At 49.2% G+C, this 9,698-nt stretch overlaps 1 protein-coding gene across 1 annotated transcript in view; it reads left to right on the forward strand.

Annotated features, from left to right (window-relative positions):
- Positions 1-4,073: 4,073 nt before the first annotated feature.
- TMPRSS9 (transmembrane protease, serine 9) overlaps positions 4,074-9,698 on the forward strand; it is a 30,279-nt gene continuing 24,654 nt past the window's right edge. The window contains 2 exon segments of the mRNA XM_010828432.1: positions 4,074-4,215; positions 8,134-8,261. Coding sequence (XP_010826734.1) covers positions 4,074-4,215; positions 8,134-8,261 — 270 coding nt within the window.

Genomic DNA, 9,698 nt, shown 5'->3' on the forward strand with positions numbered 1-9,698 from the left:
AGGTCCTAATCACTGGACCTTCAGGGAACTCCCCCAGTTTTGTTTGCAGCTGAGTGAGACCCTGAGCAGAGGACCCCTAAAACGTGCCAGATTCCTGACCTGCAGAAACCATGAGATAAGGAACATGCATTGTTTTAAGCAGCCATGTGTGTGATAGCTCGTTACGTGGCAGCAGCTGACTAGCACACCTCCTCTAAGAGGTCCCTGGCTTGCTCCCTCCTGCCACAGGGCTTTTACGTATTTTGTTCTTACTGTATGAACATCTGCTGCTTCCACCAGGCACTGCCTGGATTCCTGTTTATCCGTCAGAACTCATGTAACTCATCCCTCCATCAGGAAGCTTCCCCTGACCCCTGTCTAGATCAAAGCTTCCTTTTGACAGAGACCCAAAGCCCCATGGACGCAGCAATTATTGTAGCCACAATTTTAACTTACTTGGGTCTCTGTCACTAAGATTTATGCTCTGTGAGCTGAGAATCACATCTGTCTCATTAAGAGCCGGGTACCCAGCACAGAGCAGCCAGGCCTGGCCGGTCGTAAATATCAGATTGACGGAGACAGTGAATGGAGCTTCTATGTTCAATGCTAAATAGCAGCGGGGCCCCTCTGTGCCCTAATGATGGTGATGACAAGACAATTTGGAGAACACAGGAATCCTTAGAAAACCCAAGAGGTAGGGGGTGACAGGGCCAGCTGGGGCTGAATGAACGTAGTGTATGTGTCTGTGGGGGGGCTGTCAATGAGCTCATACACTACACTCGTGTTTCCAGCCCTAATCACAAAAGTGAATCTTGGTGTCTTTGTCCTTAAAACATTTCATCAAGTGATTCTTAGAGCTTCTCTGGCTACTCAGACAGCAATTCAGCTCAAGTGTAAGAATAAAGGGGTGAGCATTATACGACCTTGCTCCCCACCTCTGCACTACTCCCCTTTCTTACCAACTCTGGATGGTGGTGGTGAGGTGCAGAGTGGCTGTTCCCAGTAGGACCTGTTACCTTGATCGGATAGGACATTCTGGCTGGGCCCCGGTGTGGGGTTCCAGATTTAACAGTAAACATACAGCACACCCAGATAAATTTGAATTTCAGGCAAACAACAAATACATTTTGGGGAGACTTCCCTGGCAGTCCAGTGGCTAAGACTCTGTGCTCCCAATTCAGGGGGCCTGGGTTCGATCCCTGGTCAGGGAACTAGATCCTGCATGCTGCAACTGAGATCCAACATAGCCAAATAAATGACTTGAATAAAAATTTTTAAATGCTTTTTCTTAATACAAGTATGTTCCAAATTTTGCACAAGACACGTTAGGAACTGTATGTGTCAGGTTCTCTAGAGAGAGAAGCAGTAGAATGGAGAGGAAGACAGATAGACAGACCAGAGTTAGGTCACAATCATGGGAGCTGGCAAATGCAAAATCTGCAGGGCAGGCTGGAGACCCTGGGAAAAGTTGATGTTGCAGCTCAAGTACAAAGGCTACCTGGAGGCAGTATTCCTTCTTTGGGGGGAAACCTTAATCTTTTCTCTTAAGGCCTTCAACTGATTGGATACAGCCCATCCAAACTACAGAAGTTCATCTGCTTTACTCAACATCAACTAGTGAAATGTTAATTATGTCTTCACAGCAATGTCAGGAACCATGTTTGGTCAAAAGCCAGCATCATGGCCTAGCCCTGTGGACACACAAAGTTAACTATCGCAAGACGTTTTTGTCGTGTGTTTTGTTTGCTTGTTTGTTTTGGCTGAGCTGTGTGGCATGTGGGGTCTTAGTTCGCTGACCAAGGATCAAACCTGTGCCCCTGTACTCGAAGCTTTGAGTCTTAACCACTGGACCACCAGGGAAATCTATAGGTCTTATTCATCTGAAATTTAAGTTTGACTGGGTATACTGTATTTATGGGCTTTCCAGGTGGCGCTAGCGGTAAAGAACCTGCCTGCCAATGCAGGAGACATAAGAGATGTGGGTTCAATCCCTACGTTGGGAAGATCCACTGGAAGAGGGCATGGCAATCCACTCCAGTATCCTTGCCTAGAGAATCCGATGGACAGAGGAACCTGGTGGGCTACAGTGCACGGGGTTGCAAAGAGTCAATACAAGTGAAGCGACTTTGCACGCATACACTGTATTTTATCTGATGCGCAGACCCGCTGTCCATCCATACGGGCCTACAAAGCAGCTCCATTCCCCCCAGAGAAGCACCTGGCCAAGTGCTCACCTTCATGGGGCCCTGTCAAGGGAAGTAGAATGGGATTGTCTCCCCACTTCCTTCTGGGTGGTGTTCAAATGGGGAAGAGTGTGTCAGAGGCCAGATATGAGTCATTCTCTGCCCACGCAATGGAGGCAGCATCCATGCGGAGCAGGGGTGGGGGTAGGTAATGAGATCCACCGCTGCAGAGCCATAAAGGTGACTCATCTCCTCCTAGACAAAGGCTTCTCTGCAGGCTGAGGCTTTAGAGTAGAGGTCTGCTCAGGTCTCATGAACGGAAGGGAGTTATCCAGCCAGGTCGGGGGCAGGGGTATGCTGTGAGTGGGGAGGGCTGAACACATTCAAGGCTCTTGTAGTTGCAAGGAGCAGAAGCCAACTGCCTGAAGTGAATTTATTGGCGCCTGACACAGAGACACTTCAGAGGCAGAAGTGCCGGAGTTCAGCCTGTCACTACCTCTCAGCTCTGCTCTCTGTGAACTGAGAGTCTGAGATCCTGGATCCTGAGAGGCAGGAATTAGCCAGATGGCAACAGGCATTGTCTTCTGCCCATTTAACAGAGAAGGAAGCTGGAGGCCAGAGCTGTTAGATCTCACAGCTTATTCTTACCCTTTGTTGTTTTAGTCGGTCAGTCATATCTGACTCTTTGCAACCCCATGGACTGTGGCCCAGCAGGCTCCTCTGTCCATGGGATTTCCCAGGCAAGAATACTGAAGTGGGTTGCCATGCTGTCCTCCAGGGGATCTTTCCAACCCACGGATCGAACCCTTGTCTCTTGCATTGGCAGGTGGAATCTTTACCACAGAGACACCATCCTCCCTAATAAGAGATTTAAAATATATATATATCATTAATTGTTATGATGGAGTCAGCCTAATGCTAAAATTTTGCATATTCATAAAAATGCCATTGTTGTAAAGCAACTATACTCCAATAAAAATTAATACAATTAAAAAAAAAACAAAACGGGACTTCCCTGGCGGTCCAGTGGTTGGGACTTTGCCTTCCAAATGCAGGGGGTGCAGGTTCCATCCCTGGTTGGGAAGCTGGGATCCCCCAAAAACCAAAGCATAAAACAGGAGCAGTGTTGTAACAGATTCAGTAAAGACTTAAAAAAAAAATTTTTTTTAATGGACTTCCCTGGTGGCACAGTTCATACGACTCTACCTGCCAATGCAGGGGACACTGGTTTGACCCCTGATCTGGGAAGATCTCCTACGCCACAGAGCAGCTAAGCCAGTGTGCCTCAACTACTGAGCCTGTGCTCTAGAGCCGGGGAGCCGCAATTACTGAAGCCTGAGTGCTCTAGAACCTGGGCTCCGCAACAGGAGAAGCCACTGCAACGAGAAGCCCGAGCACCACAGTGAAGAGGAGCCCTGCTGTCTGCAGCTGGAGAAAGCCCAGCAATGAAGACCCAGTACAACCAAAAATAAAATTTAAAAAAACTTGAAAGAATGAAGCCATTGGGAATTCTCTGACAGTTCAGTAGTTAGGATTCTGTCTGCACTTTCGCTGCCACGGCTGTGGGTTCAATCTCTGGCTGGGGAACGAAGGTCTCACAAGCTGTGTGGTGCAGCCAAAAAAAACAAAAAACCCAAAGCCATTAGTTGACTTTCAGATAGCATTTAATGGATGAAGGAGCATTGTAGTCACTGTTATGCCACACCACAATATCACCTCATGCTTAATGGCTTAAATCAACTCACATCTGTTAACCAGAGTCCAGGCTCGCCTCAGGCGCTATTGATGGCAGCTACGTTTGCACAAGCAAGACCCTTGCTTAGGGGAAGAGAAGTGCCGCCCTAGCTCTGACCTCGCTTTTCTGCCTCTCTCCTGCTCGCCTCCAGGTCTCCGTCCCTGTGTCCGGGAGCCATGGAGCCCACTGCCAGTGACTTACAGCTGGTGCCTGGAGCCACCAAGGACGTCCTGGCTGCAGATGCCATGTGCTGCCGGGCGGCCCTCTCCACTGTTGTGGCCACCAGCATCGTCCTTGTCACCCTGGGAGTCCTTGTGGGTGAGTGGCCTGGGCTTGCTTGGGTCCACACACCAGGAGACTGGCAGAAAGATGCCCAGGAGTTGCTCAGGGGTGTCCCAGAGCAAAAGGGTCGAGCGTACAGGCCCCGGAGGCCACCAAGAGCGAGGCAGGGGGCCCGGCGCTGGATGTTGCCCTTAGCGCCAGGCTGGGCGCTGGGAGCCTGGGCGCTGCGGTAATACCTGTGAATTTCGGGTCTCCCACATGTGGGGTTCTTAATGGGGATTCATGGCCAGGGTGAAATGGAGACCAGTAGGGAAATGGAACTTATTTTGAGAAATTTGGAAAGTCCCCAAAAATATAAGAAATGAGTGAGCAGTCATTAACTTTCCCACCTCCCACAGTCAACAGTGGCTCCCACTTTATTATTATTACTTTTTGTCATGGCACACAGCATGCTGGATCTGAGTTCCCCAACCAGGAACTGAATCCATGCTCCTGCTGTGGAAGCACTGAGTCTTAACCATTGGACCCCCAGGGAAGTCCCTCTCACTTCATATTTGAAGTCCCTCTCACTTCATACAAAATAAGGCTTCCCAGGTGGCGCTAGTGGTAAAGAACCCACCTGCCAATCCAGGAGGCATAAAAGACACGGATTCGATCCCTGGGTCCGAAAGATCCCCTGAAAGAGATGGCAACCCACTCCAATATTCTTGCCTGGACAATTCCATGGACAGAGGAACCTGGTGGACTACAGTCCATGGGGTTGAAACGAGTCGGACACAACTGAGCGCACACCCACACATACAAAATGATGACCCGTTGTGAATGCTGTGGGCTGCAGTTACAGAAACACACGGAGGTCTTTTCATGTCAGTGGAAGGCTCCAGCAGATGCCTGCCAACTATACAGAGTTCCAGGGCTGCCCTGCACCTCCGCATGGTAGCCCTGAGACCCAGTGCCATTTAGACTTAATTTAAATGACAGGTAAAATCCAGTTCCTCCATCCCTGCCAGCCACATTTCACGGGTGGCTCGTGGTTCCTGCAGGGGAAGCTCAGATCTAGGACCTTCCGCCATCACGGGAAGTTCTGCTCTGACCTGAGCTCCTTCTGAGATATCTGAGTTTCTTAGTTCTGTGTGGAGGTGTGAAAGTCACCCTTCGTTCATGAAATGATGATGGTAACTGGCAGTTTTGGGGGGAAATGGTGTCATGTGGCAAAATAATAAGTTGGCAACCCAATGTGGGATGTATGTATTTTAATATTTTAAATGTATAGATGTATGTTTGTGAATATCTGGACTAGCTGGAAGTCTGGCATGGCTGATAGATGCCCTCTGATGGCTGTGAGGTGAAGTGCAGGAAAACTGGTTTTTGTGTGTGCATGGACGCACGCGCCGCGCACTCCCCCCCCCACCCCCAACCCTGTCCCCCAGCAGGAGTCAGTTTCACAACTCCATTCTAGAAGCACAGATACATTCTCGGACAACAGTTAGATCAAATCTCCAGCAGAACCTCTGAAGCCAAGGAAGGCTTTAAGAAGCACTTAAAATTTAAAAACAATTTTAAAATTACAGTTCAAATTTGTCCCCTTCCCAGACAGCTCAGAATTTTGCTCAGCGGTGCACAGTTTTACATGGGCCTTGGCTGGACTGTTTCTCTAAGTGCATGGGAGCCATGGGTATTTCAGAGGAAAAGTGTGGGGCTTACTGGGGGCCCAGAGCATAAGCACTTGTGTCCACATAGCAGGGTTCTTGTTACCTTTCTTTTTAGCTCCTTGCAGGAGAAAACAACCATTTTTAGAATTGTTTTAGTCTGTTTGTTCTATCCATTCAATAAGTAAATATCTAAATATCTATCTGGATGAATATTCATTCCAGTAAATAGAGCTGGCACCTGACTTCCATAGTGTAGATGACAGCTACTTCTATTTTTAAATTAAAAAAATTTTTTTTTCTTTGGCCGTGCCAGATGGCTTGTGGGGTGTCTTAGTTCCCCAACCAGGAATTGAACCCAGGGGCACAGTAGTGCAAGTGCTGAGTCCTAACCACTGGGCCAAAGCACATGGCATGTGGGATCTTATTTCCCTGAACAGGGATTGAACCCAAGCCCCCTGAATTGGCAGCTCAGAGTTTTGAAAGATTGCTGCTACAAGCCATGAATGATGCTGGGATTCTTGGCCTCCGGAGGAGAAGAATTCCATCTGGGGCCAGTGATGAGGCTTGATCGCTCAGAGCTTTTTGTATAATAAAGTTTTATTAAAGTATAAAAGAGAGAACCCTTCTGACCTAGACATCAGAATGGGGTGGAAAGAGTGTCCCCTTGCTAGTTTATAGTAAGGAGCTATATACCTATTAGCAGGCTGCTAATTAGAGAAAGGAAATGCCTCAAAACTGAGAGAGTTGCACCAGGTCCCTCCATCACAACATGCATTTTGAGATAGCATTGTCACAAGGTGAGTTATCCTAGGCCATAAAACAGTTGACATGAATCTTGAAGAAAGGCAGATTTCCAAGTAAGTACAGTTTCATTAACTTAGCTTAAGAGAATATTTCCATGAGTAAAACATTCTGGTTTGTTGAGCCCTTATGTTCTGAGTCTTAGGCCAAACCAACTTGAAGAAAAGCAGATTCTAAGATAAATACACAGTTCATTAACATAGCTTAAGAAAAACATTTCCATAAGAAAAACTGCATTGGGTAGCTCAAGGTTTGAGAAAAGTCAAGTTCAGGTGGAACCAGGTGTCTTCATGGCAACACAGAATTTTAAAAGAAACCTCCTTTTAATTTTGCGTAGAGAAGGAAGAAAAACCTCTGACACTCGTAGTTTGTTCTGACACTTACAGTCTATTTCCTCCGCCTGGGGACCTCTAGCCTTCCTGCCTGTTACCCTCTCAGTTTTAACTATTGGACCGCCAGGGAAGTCCCCCTGTTTTTAAAATTTAGCAAGTATGATCATTTTTGACTGGGGGCCCCTTTGCCAGTCTTGCATATTTTTTGACAGAAACAGGTGTCTTCGTGTGCTCTGTAGGGTTATATTCTTTACTTTAAGACATTAATGTTCTTTGCTGTATGTGGTTCCCACAGTGTTTCCAACAGTTGGAAGCTGTGTTGTTCAGAGGGTGGCGGCATGGGTGGGGGTCTGAGGGTCCTGGTATCCCTGACTGTGGCCATGCCCCTGTCATATTAGATGCCCTCTTCCAGGGAAAGTGAAAGTGTTAGTCATTCAATTGTGTACGATTCTTTACGACCCTATGGACTGTACCCCACCAGGCTCCTCTGTCCGTGGGATTCTCCAGACAAGAATACTAGAGTGGGTAGCCACTCCTTTCGCCAGGGGATCCTCCCGACCCAGGGATCGAACCCTGGTCTCCTGCTTTGCAGGTGGATTCTTTATCATCTGAGCCGCCAGGGAGGAGGTGGGAATTGCCCCAAAGTTGAGGTAAGGTCTTTTGAGGCCATTTCAGCCATTTTTGGCTGAAGTTGACCTGGGGCCCCGGGCCAGGCGTTTCTAGGGAGAGCCAGCCTTCCCCTTAAGGGAACCTGGGGACGCCTGGGGCTTTTGTGCTGGACCTGGGGGCCTTCAGGTGAGTGATGGGTGAGAGCGGATGAGGGGGCATGCAGTGACTTCCCTGACGGTCCAGTGGTTAGGACTTGCAGGGGATACAGGTTTGGTCCCTGGTAGGGGAGCTATGATCCCACATGCCTGGTGGTCAGAAACCAAAAACATAAAGCAGAAGCAATGTTGGAGCAAATTCAATAAAGACTTAAAAAAATAGTCCTCTTTAAAAAGAAAAAAAAAGAGCACTGTTAATAGTCACTCAACCCCCAGGGAGTCAGCCCACCCCCATTAGTTGGGATGAGCAGCCCTGGGGTGGTGGGGGGCCTTGGAGGCCTGCTTCGCTGACTGAGCCCTGCCCCTGCAGGGGGCGCTCTCACGGGGCCCTGGTCTCGTCCGCAGCCTCCCTCTCTACACAGGGCGTCGACGTAGAGCACATGGCTGAGCTGCGTGGGATCCGGTTTGCCCCCAGCTTGCAGCAGGAGACCTCAGAGTACTACCGCACGCTGACGCCCGCTCTGGAAATGCTGGTGAGGGTCCTGGGAGCCAGGGGTGGGGGCGGCAAGTGGGTGGCCAAGGGCTCTGACTGAGGCAGCAGGGCAGAGGGGAGACTGAGGAAGGGAGAGGGTCCATGGGATGAACAGGGCGCAGCTGGTGCTTTCTAGAAAGCAGGAGATGGCAGCATCAGGTGGGAACCTCCGACTATAAGACCCATAGGTCTTACTGGAAGGTTGTAAACTGCATTTCAGTAGAGAAATCAGAACTTTCCTATGTGGCTGGTGGGAATCTGAAAAGGGGCAGCCTCTGTGGAAAGCAGTGTGGCAATTTGACCCTGATGCTGGGAAAGATTAAGGGCGGGAGGAGAGAGGGGCAGCAGAGGATGAGATGGTTGGATGGCATCACCAATTGAATGGACTTGAGTCTGAGGAAACTCTGGGAGTTGGTGATGGACAGGGAAGCCTGGCGTGCCGTAGTCCATGGGGTCACAAAGAATTGGACACGACTAAGCATCATGTATGGATGTGAGAGCTGGACTGTGAAGAAAGCTGAGTGCCAAAGAATTGATGCTTTTGAACTGTGGTGTTGGAGAAGACTCTTGTGAGCCCCTTGGACTGCAAGAAGATCCAACCAGTCCATCCTAAAGGAGACCAGTCCTGGATGTTCATTGGAAGGACTGATGCTGAGGCTGAAACTCCAATACTTTGGCCACCTCATGCAAAGAGCTGACTCATTGGAAAAGACCCTGATGCTGGGAGGGATTGGGGGCAGGAGGGGAAGGGGATGGCAGAGGATGAGATGGCTGGATGGCATCACCGACTCGATGGACGTGAGTTTGAGTGAACTCCGGGAGTTGGTGATGGACAGGGAGGCCTGGCGTGCTGCAATTCATGGGGTTGCAAGGAGTCGGACATGACTGAGCGACTGAACTGAACTGAATGACGAACAGCAATACCACCTGACCCAGCCATTCCGTTCCTGGGTGTCTGCCCCAGAGAAACAAAAACGTGTGCCCACACAGAAACCTGCACATGATGCTCACAGCACCATGAGTCATGATAACCCCGAAGGGAAAGCAACTGGACTGTCCATCAGCAGATAATGGATAAACAGCTGTGAACCCTTCACACCCGGGAGCATCACCCAGCCCTGACACTCACTATGACGTGGAGAGAACACGACACTCAGTGAGAGAAGCAGACACAGAAGGACACGAAGGGTGTGACTCCATTGACGGGAAACATGCAGAGCAGGCCGATCCACAGACACAGAGAGTGGGTTCCTGGTGGTCAGGGGCTGTGGGAGGGGATGGGGGGGTAACTGGTAATGGGGATGGGCTTCTTTTGGAGTGATGAGAATGTTTTAAAATCGTGGTGAGCTGTACAAATCTGTGAATGTACTAAAACCCCATCTAACTGTATACTTTTAAAAGGTGAGTTTTTATGGTAGGTGACTTATACCTCTTTTGT

This window comes from Bison bison, unplaced genomic scaffold (genome assembly GCF_000754665.1).
Source record: "Bison bison bison isolate TAMUID 2011002044 unplaced genomic scaffold, Bison_UMD1.0 scf7180017864492, whole genome shotgun sequence".
NCBI lineage: Eukaryota > Metazoa > Chordata > Mammalia > Artiodactyla > Bovidae > Bison > Bison bison.